Source organism: Coloeus monedula (assembly GCF_965178545.1).
Source record: "Coloeus monedula genome assembly, chromosome: 8".
NCBI classification, from domain to species: domain Eukaryota; kingdom Metazoa; phylum Chordata; class Aves; order Passeriformes; family Corvidae; genus Coloeus; species Coloeus monedula.
In genome coordinates, this window is record NC_138788.1 from 34972811 (window position 1) to 34993080 (window position 20270).

Below are 20270 nucleotides of genomic sequence, written 5' to 3' on the forward strand. Positions count from 1 at the left end.
ACCACTCCTGCTCTTCCTGCAGACCCTCAGGGTTCTGCCCATCAATTTTTTATGGGAAAAAAAGGGCAAAAGCAACATTCCCTGCCCAGGGCAGGAGGCTGGAACTCAATGATCTTTAAGGTCCATTCCAACCCAAACCCTTCTATGCTTCTATGGTTCAAAAAAATCCCCAAACCCCTCAAGATGACTGTGAATACCAGCTCTAAACAGAGTGTCAGGTCCTGCTGCAAACTCCTAACAGAGCTGAACTAAAAATAGAAACATGACAGGATGAAGCAGTGCAGCTCTGGTGTTGAGAGGAACAGCGATGTCAAGAGGATGAATAAAAGAAAAGAGTAAGGCTTTGCTATAGTAATTACCTACCTACCACAGAACAATGTGGAATGAATATAGAAACCTTATTGCCAAATAAGCTCCTACTCCCACAGCCACGCTGAAAGAAATTAAACCAAAAAAACCCCACAGACAATTAAACTGTTGAAAGAAAAATATTCTTTTCCCAAGTTTTAGTGGCATTTTTTTCTGGTTTACCTTTAATCAGATGTCACATTCATTTTCTAAGGGAGAGTTCTGATAGAACGGATCTGTCAGAGTGGCTCTGCATCTCCTGCATACTTGGGCAAAAGGTCCAGCAGCACAAGTGGCATTGTTTGCCCACATATAGCTGTGAGACCCAATGACAAATTAAAAGGCCAAAAAAACACACATAGAGCAGGAAAAAAACCCCAAATCCTCACCTCCAGTTCCTGTTTCTGGCATCTGATAGCTGCATCCCTCATATACACTCAGCAACAGACACAGAGGAGTAAATGCACACAAATCTGGGCAAAACACTTATTTCTCAGTGCCATGAATACAGTCTCTAGCACAAGCAGTGACCAGAAAGCTCAAAAACAGTATTTATATATATTTTTTGTTTCATACAATCATATATAAACATATAATTAAAATATTTATTACAGTTAATAAAATTTAATTATAAATATATAAATATAAAATTATAAATAATATATTTACATATAAAATATATTTTATTTTATATATATATATATAGTGCTATAAAGTTTGTTTTAGCTACTCACATAAAAATAATTTTATTTTGGAATTACAGCAATTACTTGGTGATTGCCTAGGTATTAAGACATCTCAAAGAGGAGTAGTTATTCTAAACTAAATAAAAAGGGCCCAAAACTTTATCTAAACTAACCAAACTGAGTATTGGAAAAGAATGAGGAAGTTTAACACCAGCAAATACAACAAGGTGAGTGTAAAGGCTCCGATGTAGGTAATGACTATGGAAGTTTGCAACCCTTAAACTTCTATTTTATACCATATATAAAGACTTGGCCTTTTAGTGTTCCCCCATTCAATTTCTCAATGTCTCACAGAATTTCCACTCCTTCTGTTTTGATTTTTTTTCTTGAAGAACCAAAGCACATCAGGACATGAATTCCTTGGCCTGAAACCTCAGAATCCCACGGAGAAAAGCCAGCGTGTACTTACGACCAGAGGGAGTTTCTTCCCTGTGTGATGACTCCAGTGAATTTTGTCAGCCTTCGAGCATCTACTTCAATCCACTGGTAGGGGTCATTTCTTCCTGCACACCAAGCACCATCATAAAAATCATTTTCGTTAACACCTGCCTGAAAAGAAGGCAAAGCTGACCATAAATCAGAGCTGGGAAACTGAAGGTCTTTCATGGGAAAAAGAAAGGAACACATCACTCATCCCACTCACTCCTCTGACACCACTTTGAGACCCTTGAGGCCCTCACCAAAATATTTCCTTACTCAAAGCGGGGCAGGAAATTCTGGGAAGTTCCTTTGAAAACTAAGAATGCTTTTGTATAAATTTAAGTCAGAAAAGATAAACAGAGCTCCAGTCTGATCACCTGTCTGTGCCTGTGGCCTGATAGAGCCTTTATCCAGAACAAATTAGCCACATGGTCTGCAGAGCTTTGACATTTCTAAAAAGCCAGCTCCAGCCCATGTGAATAATGGTCGGTGATTAGACAATCCCATTTTCCCTGGAAGCAGCAGAGTAGAGTGGAAGGCATAAGGAAACAGTAACACGACTTCCCACCAGGACCAGAATTATTAATTTTCATAGCTGGGGTGGCAAAGGTTAAAAATTCAGGAATGTCTGGCTGTTCCCCAACTTGAGTACAAATCTGTATCCCAATTTCTGCTGGGAAACCCACCACAAACAGCCTTCCCAGCATTTTCAAAGAAATAGCTGAAGGTATTTTGGGTAAGCTGTTTTCCTAATAAATCTGAACTAGAATTTAATGAAACATAGCATCTGAAGCCCTCAGAGATTTATTTTCCTTCTAAAACCCAGGAAATGTTTGGCACCCAGCTGGATACTGCCATAAACAGCACAGAAGCTTTGCCATGTGGTCCTCTGAGGCTACATGTGTTTTTGTGGAATTTCATCTGTGGTGTATGTGGATTTACCATCACCATCCATGCAATTCCAAGAATGGATATTGCTAAATATTTCCCAAATGAACATGAAGAGGTTTACAGACTCTTTCTACCCAAATGGGCATTGGGTGGCTCTAACTCAGAGAGGATGCAGTGGTTAATCCCTTTTCCCAGTGTGAGTCTGATGGGATCTGAAGGAAGTGCTGCAAAACACAGGACACTGATTCAATTCCTAAACCTTCTCATTTTCTCAGGTATTCAGATCTGAGATAAGGCAGCCTAAAAATTATTTGTATTCCTCCACCTAGCAAAATTAAATTAAGCCACCTACTCCTATGCATTAGGTCTGATACTTTAAGGGGAAGTTTGTATAGAAGTCAAAGAAAAAAACACAGAGAAAAAGCCTTTTAACAATGGGAGATAAATTCTTCAGGGAGAGCAGAACAGTGGGAAAACATGAGAATATAAACATGGTCACTGACCTGAGTTATAACCCTTTGCAAGAAAAGGTTTCAATGCATTTTAAAATACGATGGAATTTGAAGTAGCCTCAGGCTTTAAAACCAGCGCTTGCCAGGAAGTGTTAAGATCTACAGAGCACCTTGAACCAGCATCCTGCTAATCCCCTTCACACCGGGGAAATTCCACCAGTTCCTGCTGAACAAGTCCCCCCATCTCCCAATCCCTGGTCCTTATTCAGGCTGAGGGTGTTTCCCATGGGTGTGATGCATATCAGGGAGCAGAGCTCTCCTCCACATTACAATGAGAAGAGGAAAGCAGAAGGAAAAAGTGCTTATTAAAAAAAACCCTCCCACCTAGGTTACATACATGAGTATCCATGGTTTCAACTGGGCTTAAATAAGGTTAAATTGCACATAAAATATGGGGAGTTTAGTTATCCACAGCTTAAAATACTCTGGCCTTAAATAGGGGCAAAGGTACCATAAAAAGAAAAAAAAAGAAAGAAAAGGAGAAACCATGCTGCTAGTCCTTCCTGCTCTCTTATTTTCTGATATCAGCTTCTCTGAAGGTAAAAAAATGGTTTTTACAGGTAAAAAGAAGCAGGCGTCTGAGTCTAATCAGCACAGAATACTACTTGAAAAAGAGAACTTCAATCAAGGAGCTCTTTCTAGAAATGTTTCTGAAGGAAAAAAAAATCCAGAAATCTGTGCTACAATTTCTCCTCTCAAGCTTCAAGTCTATATTTTTTTTCTGAAGGTGCTTAATTTGCCCTATGGCCACCTCAAAAAACTGTTTCAATAAAATAAATAAACTTATAAACTCAAGCAAATATTTAGTAATTAGAATTCCTATTAAATTTCTTTGGGAAAATGATCATTCCTGAGAGGTGGGTACAGTTATCACCAAGTATTCTATCAAATAACACAGATCAAGATACCTTTCCTCAGCAAGGTGTTTACTTGAATTTAAAAAAATCCATATTGAATTACTGGAAAGAATAGATTCAAGTTATGTCATGGATACTTAAATTATCTTCATAAGCAAGAGACTGAAGGAGCTAGCAAAATCTGGAAGCCAGGGCAAAGTCTTGAGCAAATCCTTTTTCCCTTCACAGAATATTCAAGAATAACTCCGAGTCTAACCCAGTTTGTGTTTCACTTGCAGCCAAACGCAAAAATGTTTCTCAATATGCAGTATCTTATGAAAAAAACCCCTTTTGGATAGAGGAAGAGACTTTGTTCTGTCACTCACAAAGAAGTTATTCCCAAGTGTGAAAGTTGAAAATTGTAATTCAGCTGAACCAAATCAGCTGCTTGTTGTGTATCCAGAAAATAAGACAAAGGTTACAATTACTTTACAAATAATGTGACTTTGGATTTTAATTCATGTTTCTCTTCCAAATTAGATGTTTGCAAGGCAGAATAAAAACTTGCTCACATTACCACTGTTTTAAAAGACTTTTCCTATAATGAGGAGAGAGATGATACTACCAAAATGATTCAAAGAAAGAAATTCCAGTCTTCTGCCAGAAATCAGCTGGAACAGCAGTAAAAATACAGCAAATATCAAACCACCTCTACTTAAAATCTTTTCCATTCCCAGCAAGATGATCAAAAAAATTATTTTACCATAGGAAGTTTGGGAGGGGAAAAAAAAAAGCATTACTCATCGCAGGTATTTATAGCAACCACCGCCAGTAGGGAAGAACTAAAACACACGGGCTGCAAGTGGATCTTCAGTAGTTTTGTCTTTTCCTGGAGATTTGATAATGCAGCTTTTCAAAAGGAACCAGAAAGACCCGGGAAGGCAATCATGGAATCATGGAATGGTTTGGGTTGGAAGAGACCTTAAAGATCATCCTGTTCTACCCTGTGCCATGGGCAGGGACACCTCCCACTGTCCCAGGCTGCTCCAAGCCCCAATGTCCAGCCTGGCCTTGGGCACTGCCAGGGATCCAGGGGCAGCCCCAGCTGCTCTGGGCACCCTGTGCCAGGGCCTGCCCACCCTCCCCGGGAACAATTCCTTCCCAATTTCCCATCTATCCCTGCCCTCTGGCAGTTTGAAGCCATTCCCTGTGTCCTGTCCCTCCATCCCTTGTCCCAAGTCCCTCTGCAGCTCTCTTGGAACCTCTTTAGGCTCTGGGAGGTCTCCTTTATACACAAATACCTGTGTTTGCAGACACGGGATTGCTTTACTTGGTTAATCTTCAATGTTTGGATTTCCCTAACAAGGAAAATGAGGAAGGGGAAGAAACATAGTTTGACTAATTATTCACGTTTCAACCACTCTTAATTATTGTATAAGTGACAAATATTAATTAATTTGATCCCCGAAGGCAGAGAGCCTCAATTAATATTATTTTATGCCATGATTTCTCTTGATGATGTTAAATTACTACTGGTTGTGCCACTATTGCAGTTGCAGCTAGACCTCCAGAATATGGGGCTTTGCTAACGTGGCTTCTGCCCTTGAGAAACACCACCTTAATCCCCATATTCAGGCAGGACTGGCATCAAAATCAGGTCCCACACAATGCAAGGGCACAAGAGAAGTAGATCCTACAATGTCTGATCCAATTTTAAGCCAGTCCTTCTCTGGAATAAAGCACACACCAACTGATTCATTTCATGTGCTTCAGATAATCTAAACAAGAAAAAGGAAAAAACCAAAACAAACCTTCAAAAGCTTTGGAAAAACTTAATTATTCTGCAAATTCCCTGTGAATTGAGGCAGTGCCAGTTACCTGGGGAGAGCCCTGAGCTCCTCAGCTGACTTCACATCAGATGATGAGGTTGGGCAGAGAGAAGATTTTGTATTATTTCGGGGGGGAACATCACAGACCCATGAACATTGTGACAGCTCTGTGTTGATATCCAGATCGCTGGACAAAGCAGCAGCCCATAAAATTGCTTGTCACCACACCCACAGCATAACATGTTCACAGAATTCCAGAGGCACATCAGTGTTACCGAGCTGGGCCAAGTGTTTTCCTTCTTGTTCAGTTCTGAACAGCAGGAAAACACAGCAGCTTAAATCCCAGTGCCTTTTGCCTTTGCCCAGCGTGCTGCAACCTCCTGTGCTGAGCAGCAAAGAGAAATCACCAGGGAGCTCATTACCCACCTGGCACATCAGCCACCTGCAGTACCTGTCCCTGCTTAGAAGCAAATTCACTCTAAATATGAAATTCAGAAGCCCTCATGCAGAGTAAAACGAATCCCTGAAACCCCAGTGAGAGGATGACTGAATCCCCAGTGGCAGGGACCTGCAGGTTCTAGGTTTAGAAAAGTTTTAGTCCTGTTCATTTTTAATGAAGCCCAAAGAAAACTGTGAAGAAACATAAAGGCAAGCCCAATTTCTTTCTAACAGTGCCAGCCATGGTAGCAACCCTAAGTGGTCAGGGGGGTTAGGGAATTTCTCTATCTGTAGTTTCAGTAGGGATAAAAAGCTTTGGATCACACTTGGTCTAATCCAAGCTTTGGGAAATTTCAGGAAGAGCTGAGTGGCATTTTGCTTCTGCTTTGCTTCCCAGTAAAGACTGTGCCCTTGGCTTCTCTGGAGACTATATGTAGAGGAAATATCAGCCACAGGTAACACTCTATTTATTATATATATATTATATATTTATTTATCATCTCTCTATTTATTTTAACACAGTACTGGTGACGACAAGACTGGATGGACTCCTGGTCTAAACCAGTGTGGTCTTGTGGTTAAATAAATTGAATTTCAACAGCAGCATGAAAAATAAGTAGCCACAACCAACGGAGAGGTTTGCATTGCAGTCCTTGGTTTTATACCATTATATAAACAAGAGTGTTATAAAATAATTAAACATTCCTCCAGAACCCCCCTGAATATCATCTGCATCCTGTTTTTGTGATCATGAGAGGTTTTTCCTAGCAGAAAATACCAAGTAAAGAAGCAAACTACCTCAGTGGGATCTCAGAAGCCAATAAATATGAAGACTCCAGGTGAGACCTCACCTTGCACACACCCCCCTGTACCTGCACACCAGATTGGAAAGGAAGAGCCCATTCCCACTCCCCAGCTGGCTTTTCCAAAGTGGTTTCCTGAGCTTTCTGACCAACTTTAATACATTAAAACAAACACTGAAATAAACCCAGGAGGGGTATGCAGGTATTTTTCCCAGAGAGAAGCTCAGAGAGCTGTGTGTGCAGAGGCACAGTGGGATTTTAACCAAGGGTGATCCCTCTTCCAGTGGGAGCCGTGTGGAATGGCACTGCTGATCAGAGCTCATCCCTCCCAGCCCCAGCCTTAGCCCCCATGAATATCAAACCCCTTCAGCTGGAGACTAAAACAAATGGAGGCATCTAATAATAATAGATAACTAACTAAATAAACTTCAGAGACCTTTCACTGTTGGCTCGGTGCTAATATCCTGTTTATGGCTTTAAATGTTGTGCTTTATCATGCAAAGTAGCATTTTTAGTCTGGACAGACTGTAATTCAGAGAACAGCACTAATAAGAAAGTGGGAAACAGAAACATGAGAAATGGCAAAATGGAATTTGGTCCTGCAAAGCACCTAAACACATTTTTAATCTTAAATAAAAGAAGCTAGACAAGACTGTATGTTAGAGAGTCCTGAACTGAAGCATTTTTTGGATAGTATAATCACTGCTTCTGAAAAAACTGCCTTAGGGAAAGGGTTTCACTTGAAACCACCCTTTCAATTAACCATTGTCATTAATTACATGCAAACAACAAAGAAAACGAAACTTGCTGTGAGAGCTTCCTTGCAGGCTGATTCTGAAGGGAGCTGGGATGATTTCCTGGAGCTGGGAAGGGAGCTGCCTCCACCTGTGCTTGCTCACAGAGGTCTGTCTGGATTTGCACACCAACTTTGGAGATTTTCCTAACTAGCCCACGAACCCAAAGGTTATCCATCAAACCTACTCACTTCTACAGTGCCAGTGTTTCCCCTTCATTTGCATTACATGAGCTGACAAAGCAGTCAGAACCAATAACTATCCACTGGTTCTCTTTATTCAGCAGCACAACCTGGAGCCATGCTCCCACTTGGGGGAAAAATTGGTGTTACCTGAATATTGAGCCTTCCTCGGTGGGCCCCGAGGCCATAGCGCTTCGCTGTGGAGGCATGGAGCTGGAAGTCAGTAATTTTTAATGTCTCTAGACCGAGTGGAGGGCAATCTACAAAACAAAAGATTGATTAAATTTTAATTAAACAGGAAAAACAACAACAACAACAAAAAAAACACAACAACAAAACAACACAAAACAAACAAGTATTCAAAGTTTCTGGATTTCGGCAGCGCCAAGCTGGCCGGGGTCCTCCCTGGGATAAACGAGCACAGCAGTGCTGAGGTCAATGAGAAATGGCAGCTCTCGGAAAATCAATGAGGCAACGCAGATTTACACCATTTTCAGGGGCTCAGAGAGTTAGTACTGCTTGCTCTGTGCCTCAGTTTTTCACTGATATGCACAGAATTTCCTGTCAAGTGCTTTTCAGTACAAAACACCACTGAAACGCCCCTTTATTTTTCTTTTTGGTGTTTTCTTTTCCATCACTTGCTTGGATTTTTTTCTCCCTCCCTGTACTCGTTCCAAGCTACTGTATGAAGTTATGTTTCTAATTAAAATCTGTTCTGGAAACTTCACTCAGAGTCCCTCCTGGTGCACAATAGCATCTGTTACAGAGGTCTGGGAGCCCGAGAGCTGAGCTCTGCAGAGGTGGTGATTAAGCACAAACAGAGCAATTTTGAACCAAGGACCACGTCTTTAAGCCCCAAATTCTTCACATCCTTGAGGACAGAAAAGCAAATGCCATTACTTTAGCAAACCAGTGCTTGGAGCTCTGGCTTTGGAAGATAAGAGGCTGGGAAAATTCTGTTTCGTGATTAGCAGAAAAATGTTTGGCTTTTTAATCCCTCACCAAAATGCCATGAGGTTATCAAAGTATGAAAGAATCATTTATGTTGGGAAAGCCCTCAAAAATCATCAAGTCCAACCATTCCCTCAGCACTGCCATGTTCACCACTGCTGTCCCCAAGGGCCACATCCACACCTCTGTTAAATCCCTCCGGGGATGGGGACTCCACCACCGCCCTGGGCAGTGAGAATGTACCTGACAATCTCATCCTGGTTGTATTTAACTTTCAGGTGCAGTTTTGCATTGTTAGGCACAAACTTGCAAGACATGAGATTTCCCAAACTCCTCCTTAGTTCACAACAAACTAAAATCCTTCTGGAAAAATGTTACATGCTGTCAATTCACGCTGCTATTGCTTCGTTCGTCCTTAGGAGGGTTCTCACACAAATCCAGGGCCAAATGCCTCCTTCAGAGGTAGTAAAGACAAATGCTAAAAATGAATGTATTTTCTAAAGTACCAACAGTGATCTCGGTCTTACATAAAAGCTAAAATGTAGACAGATCCTCATTTCAAAGAGCTTTCAATTCAATTATCCAAAACAGAGAAGAGACAGGATGTACAAGGAAAGCCAGAGGAAGGAATAGCTGGGAGGATTTTGGTTTCATTGTCTGATTGTTTTAATTGCATTTCCTTATAGAGTGTTGCATCTTTCATCATACTCCAACTGGAAGAAGTCTCAGGCTCTGACAGATCTCTGCTGGGAGTAAATTGGATAGCTGGGAGCTGCCTGCCTTTTTCTAACAAGTTTGGTCCTCAGGAGAGGTTTGGAAATCAATCTCATGGTGCAGTCCTGAGAATGTCTTTGCACTTTGGTGCATTTTCCTCTGTGAACAATCTCAACATTCCCTGCACTCAAAAGTTACCCAGAACGACCTGTGCCAGGACTGAGCTGAAAATAAAGGCAAGCTGAAAATAAAAGCAAGCTGCTTTTGCATGTTCGGTCCGTAAAATATCATTTAATTCAAAGTTTGTGCTGCACCTACCAAAGCCAAGGGGAAATCTACAGGTACTGCTGGGAGTTATAAAATAGAAGGTGAAAAGTCTCTGTTTCACATCCTGTTCTCTGCTACCAAACTGCAGCGAAGGTTTGTGGAGCTACCCCAGGTGTCACATCCCAGCTCCATAGGATGCACAGGCACAGTCCCTATCCATCCCTGCCCTCTGCTGTGCAAAACCCTATTTTGATGAAAGCTCTATGAAATGGGCTATTTTTGAGCCTGGCAGCTGCCTGTCAGAGTGGGCTGGGGTTCCCTGCAGTGACATTCACCTGCCCATGCAGGTATGAAAAGAAGGTTTGGTTTTATTCAGAATGAAATGTTATTAATTCACTATAAAGCTGCAAAATTCCTGGGTTGCCTGTGGCTTTAGGCTGCAAGGTGGGTATTTCCAGGCTGAAAAAATTCCCTGAGTGTTTTGGTGTTTGTTTCTAGAGAAAGTGAAGCTCAGTAACAGACAGAAAACTTTCATATGGATCTCAGAGAAAGGCACTTGACTGTTCTTTATTTTTCAAGGATGAATTACTTGTGTTGTCTATGAATGCATCAGATTACCAGGCCAATATTAGGAAATGCTCAATTTAGCAGGAGCTGTTAATGAAACCAAGGCTGTGTGAGCAGGCAGGGACTGCCACAGGCAGAACAGGTAACTCTGGCAGAAACTCTGCAATGCATTGTTCACAACACTCTGTCCTTTCCCAGTCTGCTCAAGCCTTACAATATTCCAGGTGAAATCATGAGGATCTTTACCACCAATTCAAGAGTATCCTGGAATTTATTTTTTACAGTTATCCTATATATTAATATATATTAATATTCTAATATATCCTATATATTAAGAGGAGAACACCTGCTTTCTCTAGACTTTAAGCTGTGACTTCACTAACTCACCAAATCAAATCAACTTTTTATCTTTTATATTGGGAAGAAAAAACTTGAATATTTTGCTCCAACACTTGACTGAAAATTAATGAAAATAATTTTCTCCTCTTTCTCCAGTGGACATCCTGAGCTGGGAGCAGAGCAACAGGATTTGCATTCCAAGACCTTTAGCTGTTTCCATCTGTGTAACTCTGCATGGGGATGGTATTCTTGGAATCATCAAGACTATTGTTTGCAGCAGCTTGGATGTATGGAATTTGTGCAGGTTTCCACTAGAGAAGACCTTTGATTTTGGTTTAACTAAAATGATGTCTTCTATTTTTAGCCATAATATTTGAATATTAATACTTTAGGAATATTCATGTTTTCCACGTGCTTACGGATTCCAACACCAATAAAGGGAGGAAAAGAGGAGCATGCAGACCAAAACAACAATTTGTAATGCGCAGAGATGGTGGCGACAAACTTTTCAGTATGGCCTCTTCTGATTAACTCTAATTTACTCATTATAATTCAAAAAATCCACCTGAAGTTGCCATTTCACGACTGAAAAATAAAAAAATCCTGAGTCATGCTGTGAATTTAATTTTGGATAAATTATTTTGTTGGGGTGTGTGTTCCCTGCTTCTTAAAGCTACTGCAGATAACCAGGACAACCTAGTTTTGAAAAACATACAGGAAAAGAAGCTGATTTATGGCATTCATAAAAACTTTACTTTTTAAAGTATTGTTTTAATATATTTTATTTAACTTGAAGAAATCTTTCATGTAGCAATGAAAATTGCCACCCAGCCAGTAAGACTGTCTTAACAATTTTGTACTCTCTATGCCAGTTTGATAAAACCTTGGGGAAGCTACAGAAATTGGACAGCAGGAACGATCAGAGATTGTGTGAATCGATTGCATAATGGATTCAGCTGGAAATGACCCAGTTATTTGGTTGTTTCTTTAACCAGCTGAAAATTTCATCATTATAAAACACAGGGAATTCAGCTGTGGCTTTGAGAGACATGGAAATACACATCCTATGTACATAAGAACTTACTAAGGAAATGCACCTACAGCATTTCTGGTTCAGAGATGAAAGCAAACATTAAGTTTGCAGGTTCAGGGAAGAGACTGCTGTGGACATTTGCTCTTCCTGGCCCATATCCAGCCATGATTTTACTTGTGATTTGCAGCCATGGATAGGTATTCACTTTAGAAACAATAATAAGATGTCTGGATCAAATCAATTAATTCCAGGCTGAGAAAGACACAAAGCTTGGATTCAGACTTAATAACATTTGTCTGTGGAAGTGTGTTCTTGTGAGGTTTTCATTCCAGAACAGCTTTCCTACAGCAATGCTAAATGGCCACATTTCAGCGTCCATTATTGTCAATTATCCTTCTCCCAGGGGGCTGAGTCCCAGCTGAGGGCACCAAGGCAGTTCTGGTAGCTGGGCACCGTGAGAAATCCCCTGTCCCTTAAAATCAGCACGAGAAACACTCAGGAATTATCTCAGCCACCATCTCATCTCTTGAATTTTGAATTTACCTCTTATTTTAGGGTTGCCTATAGCGAGATCAATACTTGGGGGTGCTGCTGAGCTCCCTCTTCAAGCCAGGGGCTCAATTTGCAATCTCAGCATGTGTGGGGATATTTGAAAGTGTTCTCATCCTCATGATGGCTTTGTCCTATTGCTGCAACATCTTCCACTGAAGCTCTGGGAAAAAACCCCACCTTTTGCAGAGCCAGCTTGGTTTCCTTCACTCCTGCAGCATAATTACAGCTGCTGTGCTGCAATTTTAGCTGTTCTGTATCACACAACTGTATTAGCAGGGATCCTCAGAAACAGTTCCACGGGATGTACGTATGAGCAGGGCGAGGAAAACACTTGTGTTCATGACTCTTGCCTAAAGTATTCATTTATTTTATTTCCTTCTGGTCTAAATAAAGAATACCAGATAAGCCCAGATTGCTTTTATGGCTCTTGTGTCTAATAAAGATGCATTTAGGAAGTCATTCTGTCCTCCTCCTTCAGAGGCAAAGCAGACAAACCATTCTTTTCTTTAAGGAGTGCTTTCCATCAATTTTGGAATATGTCCAGTTTTTCAAATGGAAGGGCAGAGAGAAGCATAGTGTTTCCTCCTCAGCCCATATTTTAAGAGCCATACCTGTAATCTTCTCCAATTCCTACAAGTCTGTGCTTGTCTAACTCCTGATGAGCAGAGAGATACTGGGACCTGGAAAAGGAGAAATATCAGCTTTGTCTAGTCTGACAATCTCCTATCCCATGGGAAGATACAGGATTCAAGTCTTGTTTAAACAAAACACTCCAACGTGCAGTTAAGATGCAAAACTGTGAAGCTACTGATAGAGCTAAATTAAGCACAGAAATAAGTGTATACTTTGTGAGAATTAAGACTTTAATGCTCATTATACTATTCATACTATTCTTAGGTCTTTATGGTCTTGCATAAAAATTCTTAATGAGGCCAATATCATAAATTTTGCCCTTGCAGCTAAATTTAGAGGTTTTCCTATGAAAAGTTCAGTTGATAATTCATCTTCCAACAGCAGAAACTTTTAATGGGAACTCTGGCAGTCTAATTTCTGTGGCTAAAGTTATGCTTAGGTCACAGGTATGCAAAGTACTTTAATGCTGCAATGCACCTGCAAGGTGAAATAACAGTAAAAGCACACTTCTGATGACTTTCACCTTGCTGAAAATATCTTCTGATTGCTTTTCTGTGAGGGACAGCCTTTGTAGGGGCTGAGTTAAACACAATAAAGTTTTCCATTTCCTAAACAATTTGTTATATATTTATTACATAAATATTGTATATTTGTTTTTGAGGGCATTGGGAGGGGTGCAAATGTGGTCTCTAAATGTTGCTGTTTTGGTGATGTGATCATGGAAGTGTGAAATTCCCACAGATGTTCATGACTCACACTCTACAGTTGCTATGGCCCAGCTTTTCCCTGGATCAATGTCCATGGATTTCAGTCTGAGTGGTTTTCTGACTCTGCTCATATCTGAAGTATTGCTAACAATTACAAGTGTGTTTTCTGGCCTGAATTCAGGCCCCCAGTCACCCTACACCCTACACAGATCATTTGAAGCAGCATCTCAAGGCAGGTGAAAGTTCCTCAAACACACACATTTTGCTTTTTATTTACTTTTTCTGAAAACCCCATTCCCAGAGCACCACGAGAGCAAAGCAAGGAAAGTGCAGTTACAAGGAATCCCCTGCACCGAAGTTAAAATGCTGAATTATAGTCCCAGACCGAAGATCAAATAAAGAATCAAGGAGGTGCCAACATTTCCTATCCTAAGAGCTCATTAATTATTGGTTAATGTTGCCTTGAAGCTGTATATTTTTCTAGGACAACCAACAAATGCTTCTTTGAGGGCTACAGCCTCAGGGACTTCTCTCAGGAGGAAATATTTATCCCAGCACTGCAACATACACTCATTCTTATGATTGCTCTTGAAGATATAAAAACAGATAAAGAATAAATTAAGAATAAAAGAATAAATTATTGGGTTCTTTAGGTCACGTCTGACATGAAACCATTCAGAAAATACACTTTTTCATTTTCTTTCTTTATTTTTCACATTTTTGCTCTCTCACATGCGCAGGTTGTGGCTGACTCGAGATGCAACAAATCATTTAGCAGGAAGAGCTTCTATTATTCCTGGCACAGCTGGAAGCAGGAGTTTCCAGAGTGCCTGGGAGTTTTCTGGCCAAGCCTTCAGACTCAAGAGGCTCATCTAAACTCCAGACATCACATTCATCCCCTGAGCTGCCTTCTCCTGCCACCAGCCTGGCAGAGGATGGGGCCTGTGATGTGGCACAAGGTACCCTCCCATTTGTACCCACACCTGAAAAGACCTCCCCTTTCTCTACAGAGTTTTTAATTTAATCACGCTGAAGAGAACTTATTATCTTTAATGGCCAAAAAGAAATCCATTCTGAAAAATATCATATCATTTCTTAACTTTTTATTATGAGCTTTGACAAAGGCTGGATTCTGTGCTATTAAACTGTCTTCCCTGACTTTTTTCTGAAGCACAGAAAAAACTTTTTGTTGTGGCTAAAGCCACAAAACTGAGTGCAGCCATCAAAAATGAGAACAATCCTCTTTTTTCCAGAGCCAAACAAACAGACTTAGCCAAAAAAATGGAGAACAAAACTGAGACAGACCACTTGCACAATGGCTGGGTATAGGACAAAAATTACCATTAAAAACACATCTTTGTGCCAGAAATAGCTAAAAATACCAGGTCACTGAGGTGTACTGCAAGAGCAAAGATTCTACACTGAGAGCATTAATTGTAGCCATTAAAAATAAACACTGAAACTTGGAATACCATTAACAAGCACAAAACCAAGACAGAAATAGCTCTGATCTTAAGATACAACCCCAGCTCAATAAATGAGACATCTTAGAAGTGCTCAAATTTAATCACATTAGCAATCCCACTTGAGTGCATTTTACCAAAACCAGGATAAATATATAAGAAGTTGTATGAGTACAAAACTGGCTCGTGGTGCAATTATTTCCCTCCCCCTCCATGCAGGCTGTAGTAGGAATTTTATAAAGCAGTAAATATATCCAATATATCCATGGTTGGTATGGCACATTCACTGGGCAGGGTGACAGCATGGTCATGAAATTCCTTAAACATACATAAACTGGAAAGTATCCGTAACTCCTGGTCCTAGAAATATACATTCACTGGGAGTTCTGGCTGTTTTTTCACGATTTTGCAGCACAGCCATGCTTTTGGAGCATAACACGGATTTAAGGTGGCCCAAAGGAAGTATCCAAGTGGGAGGACACAGGAAAGGGGCTGTAAATGCTCCACCCTGAGGATCAGAATTGCTCACCTGGGGCTGAGATACACAAGAACAGCTTCAGAAATCCTCTGGAAATGCCTAATTCCACTGGAATAAATGGCACCACTCTGATATCACCCAGATTTCAACTTCTCACTCTCCTGAGCACACATGTGAAGCCCACACACACAGAGCAGGAAAAACTTGAGAAACTGTGAAGTTCTCATTAGTAGTGACAAGCCATTAAATTTTATCCCCACTACTACAGTCACCTCCACTCCCAAGTGCTAAATTTACACTTGAGAAAGGCTGGAATCAGGCACTTCCCAGTCAGTTCCACTTAATGGTATTCAAATTTTAATCCAGTTAAGCTCCAGCACAGACAAAACTGTATTTTTTTGCTTCTCAACAAGGCGGAAAATGAGTTGAAAATGATACTGAAAGAGACGCATTAACTTCCTTTGATGATGTAGCTCAAAACCTAACACGAGTAAATCATGGATGTGGATAGAATCACTTGGCTCTTCAGCTTTGGATTTCATAGGCTGTTTTCTACTGGTTGAGCTTTCTGACTCAGTTTAGCTTTCTGATTTAGCTCCTGATGGGAGCCAGAAAACTCCAGAGGCAGGCTGATGAAGTAGCATGAGCTGTGCCTTTAGGCAGCCGAGAGTCATTACTCAGCTGAGAGTCGAGATGTCATCTTTCATATTTTTACGATTAAAACTAAAAATACTCAAATTACCAACAGAATGCAGGCTAGCAGCAGTCTGTATCTGCAGAGAGACCTGGGTGAGTGGTATAGGATCATCCTTCTGACCTGATCATCAGTCCTCCTCTGCTGCCTTGGGTAAAACTCATCCTTGTCTGTTTGAAATCTTCCCAACAATGTGCTGCTCCTCAGTGGTGACCTTAAAGTTTGAGCACACGGTTGCAAACACAGCTCCATGCACAAGCAACACCCTCAAAGATGGGCTGGGATTGCCAAGCCAACCCTCACCCCTTGGAATTCCCACCCCTTCTCCTCCAGCAGCACTAAGGGGGCATGGCTGGGAGGCAGTGCTCCAGCCCCAGGGTCGGTTTGAGCTGTCACCCTGGTCTCCCTCCCTGCCCAGCCCTCTGCCAGGCTGCACATCTGGGATAAATACTCGACCTACATAAGGAGCCTGTGACAGGAAATACCTCAAACCAATCCAACTCCAAAGGTTTTAAAACCTTTTATAAAGTGTAAGGTCTGAGTTTTATGAAGACCTGGTGTGTCTGCTCCAGCAAATTTAGACATTTATACTTTTTTTCCTAGCATCACATCTGTTGTTATTATTGCATGTGAAATAACAAGAGAAATTAATAAACCCAAACACTTCTCATAAGGCATAGAAGTTATCATAGTGCCTGGAGCTCTTGCTCAGTGAGTGATTCCAGAGGAAAGTTGTGTGGTTACAATTAACCTGAACTCAAGCTTTGTACTCCTTCCCAACCCTTAAAAAGGAATCAGTTTGTAATTTCTACAGCAGAGTAAAAAAAAAAAAAAAGTTTGGTTGAGTTGTCTGCTTCTCACTTAATTACTCTTTTTTATTTAACTGATTATTCATTTGGTAGACTGGGCATTCTTAGATGGACAGCTCTAAGACAGAATTAAAATGTCAGAAGCAACTTATACATTTAGATGCCCAAACAGTGGAACACTGCTTCAGTGAAGGGATGAAAAATTGGCCGGGTGCACACAGAAAATAACCAGAGGTTCTTTGGATGTATCCAGAAGTGCAGAAAAGCAAAAGATTTAGGAACTCATATAACAGAGCTTTCTTCTTCCCTTTAAAGCCCACTATGTCCAAGCTGTTGCACCGTTGAGAAGCACCCTGAGAGCAGAGGATTTAAGAGTTCAAAGCACCAAGAAGCAACATTTCAAAAAATAACTAAACCTCTGAGATCTGAGAAAATCAAATCCAGGCCTGGATTGAAGTATGACTACCCTCTTTTATTAAAAAAAAAAAACAAAACTAAAAACCAAACCAACAACCAAAAAACCCACACCCCAACCCAAACCCCAGAAATAAATAAAAAAGGAAAGAGTAGAGGAATTGTAGGGGTTCAGGAGCGATGCTTCCCTTGGGAAGAGGTCTCTGACTGGCATTTGGGCTCACTGAGGGGACACAAACCCCAGGGCAGCACAGGAATCCCACAGGAAAACACAGAAAATCTAAGGACAGAGCCCAGCTTGCAAAGGCAATCAGTTCCTCCCTAAAGTAATTTCAGAGAAAGGCATGATTTTTAAGGAGCTCAGAAAGCCCCCTCTGCAGCCAGGCTGTCCCTTTCCCACATTTCCTCAGGTGTGATTCCCTGAGTTTTTGTTCATCTTCCCAAGGGTTTCAGCTCTCAGGGGACTTTTTAGCTTTCATGTGTCCATTGTGAAGATGGCATTTGGACGTACCAGAGTCTCTCTGTTCAACTTTCTCCTCTCTACCTGCCTTCAAACTAATCATGGAAAAGTCATCTTAGGGAAATAACTCCATAAATAAATTTTAAAATGCCTCCAGCCCAAGCAAGCACCAGGATTCAGTGGATTTAAAAGCTTGGTTAACACCTTTAAAATTCTGAACACTCAACATTTTCTCTGAGCTTCCTGCCTGCAGAAAGAGAAATGCTAAAATGGAGAAGGACACTGCTTTTGGTAACTCTGAGAGGATTGTAGGGAAGGACTGGAGCTTCAGCTGGGAGGTCGGTATGAAGCTCCAGCTCCAAAGCAAAGGAGATAAAGCAGTTCAAGCAAGGTTCAGACAAATATTTCTGTGGGTGGGCACCTCTCCAGCCCTGAGTGTTCAGAGCTCCTTTCTCCCTATTCCAGCTTCCTATGGTTGTGCAGCCTTATGCAGCCCGCAAAAGATTCCCAAAATTCATCCTGTCCAAACATCTTTTCTGCTTTGTTTAACAATTCAGCCGAGATCCAGCAAAGGCTCATAATCACAGGCTCCACATTTAGCACATTGGAGGCTTCAGTGGTTCAAAGCAAAGTGTGTCAGGAACTCCAAATGAATTGGAATGTGAGTTATTAGTGAGTATAAAACTGAATGCATTCACGTCTGCCTGCTCCAGGCTGAAAGCCCAAAAATCCAAGCTGAAGGCAACACATTTCCCAGCCTGTGGACCCAAGGAGGAGAGCTCAGGATAAACTCTAATTTTTACCAGTTGCCCAGTGAGGTTTGATGTCCTTTCCCTGGAGAAAAGTGCCCACATTGTCACCAAGAGATTCATCTCCACTGCAAAACATCAACATGTTAATGTGAAAAGTGCAGGTCATGATTTGGGACTTTTTAACTCCAGTGCTACCTTGGAGAGCCCGTCCTGCTTCCCATCCACAGGAGCCAAAAGTATTTTCTAACTGTAGGTATTCTGCACTTGAAAAGCCATGGAATAGGGAAAGCTTCAAGGCAAGCTTCCCTGAGCATAAAACTCCTCATTTTTCAACTTTCTAATTGGAAAGGAAAAAAATCTGATTCAGGATTAATGAGAAGAAATATGGAAAGGCTTGCAGAGGAAAAGTTCTGTGCTATTTTCTGTCCACTTTTTCAAAGAGTTCTGTGGCATTTTATCTGCACTAACTCCATACCAGCATTTTTTTAATCATATTTTAAAAAGTTCCCCATTTTATTCTTCTTGTAAGAGAGCAGGGGGTCTACATGTCTGATTGCCATTTGACTTGCATTCAAGCACCAAAAAAGCCAAGTACTTATTTGGAATATGGAACAAATCAGATGTGTCAGCAGGATTTTGTATTCCATTGCTACCAGCCTCAGGTCCCTCAGCCCTCATTCCTGCAAGTTTGGCAGCTGAGGAATTCATCCATTTCCTTCTGTGAGGCTCTTGCCTTTCATCCATCTCTTGGCTTCTGCACTACCTGGACTCACTTGGTCAGCATTTTCAAAGAGCTTTGGAAGAAGGCTCAGAGTTCACTCACATTTCTGTCTCTGTATGTGATTCCCCAATCCTTTGTTCCACTACCAGACAGAATCAAGATTTTTGGGGGCCCTTTCTGTCACTTCCATGTATCTAATGAAATACCTGATGCAAAGGAACTGGACTAGATGTGGGGCCACTCATGTGGGGATCCTGCAGGAGTTTTGGACTGCAGTCCTCTGCTGAGATCCAGAATTATCCAGAGGAGCCTGAGGAACAAAATAACCCCCAGAAGAGCTGTCAGAAACTCTTCTCTTTGTTTCAGCTGGGGTGTGTGCTGGACTTGCCTACTCCTCTCCTCATCCCTCTACTCCTCAGCAGCATAAGTGCTCTGGCCTCACCTGGGGGAAGCCTCCTGCTCCAGGGACCTGCACTGAAGACTGGGACACATCCCCATGTTCTTGGGTCAGCCCCATCCTGCAACAAATCCAAATCCACTACAGATTTACCAGGGGAAATTCCAGGCTCCCCACCAGCCACCTACATAGACCATATACAACCCAGATTTACTTTTGGCAGAGTTCTCAGCGGAATTTTTGGTTGGAATTTAAAGACTGTGCAGTCTACATACTCTGGGATAAAACTGGCTCTGTCCTCTGGGATAGGGCATTTGCCATCCAGTTTGTGATGACAAACACAATTTTAACTGTCTCTGCAATGCCTTCTGTAACTTAGAATCGCAGAATCATTACGGCTGGAAAGGACCTCCAAGATCATCAAGTCCAAGCTTTGACTGTATTTTTCAGTGCATAAACAACTATGGGCAAAAAGGAGAAAAATCATGTTGTCAGGGGCTGAAGTTCTATTTTTAGGCAA

The 20270-nt window shown here is 41.3% G+C and overlaps 1 protein-coding gene across 1 annotated transcript in view; it reads right to left on the reverse strand.

Moving 5' to 3' along the window:
- Nucleotides 1-20270, reverse strand: part of CPXM2 (carboxypeptidase X, M14 family member 2) — a gene marked incomplete at both ends in the record, with an annotated part of 65477 nt that overhangs the window by 35879 nt on the left and 9328 nt on the right. Inside the window, 2 exons of the mRNA XM_082286368.1 lie at nucleotides 1504-1643; nucleotides 7950-8059. Coding sequence (XP_082142494.1) covers nucleotides 1504-1643; nucleotides 7950-8059 — 250 coding nt within the window. The remainder of the gene's footprint in view (nucleotides 1-1503; nucleotides 1644-7949; nucleotides 8060-20270) is intronic.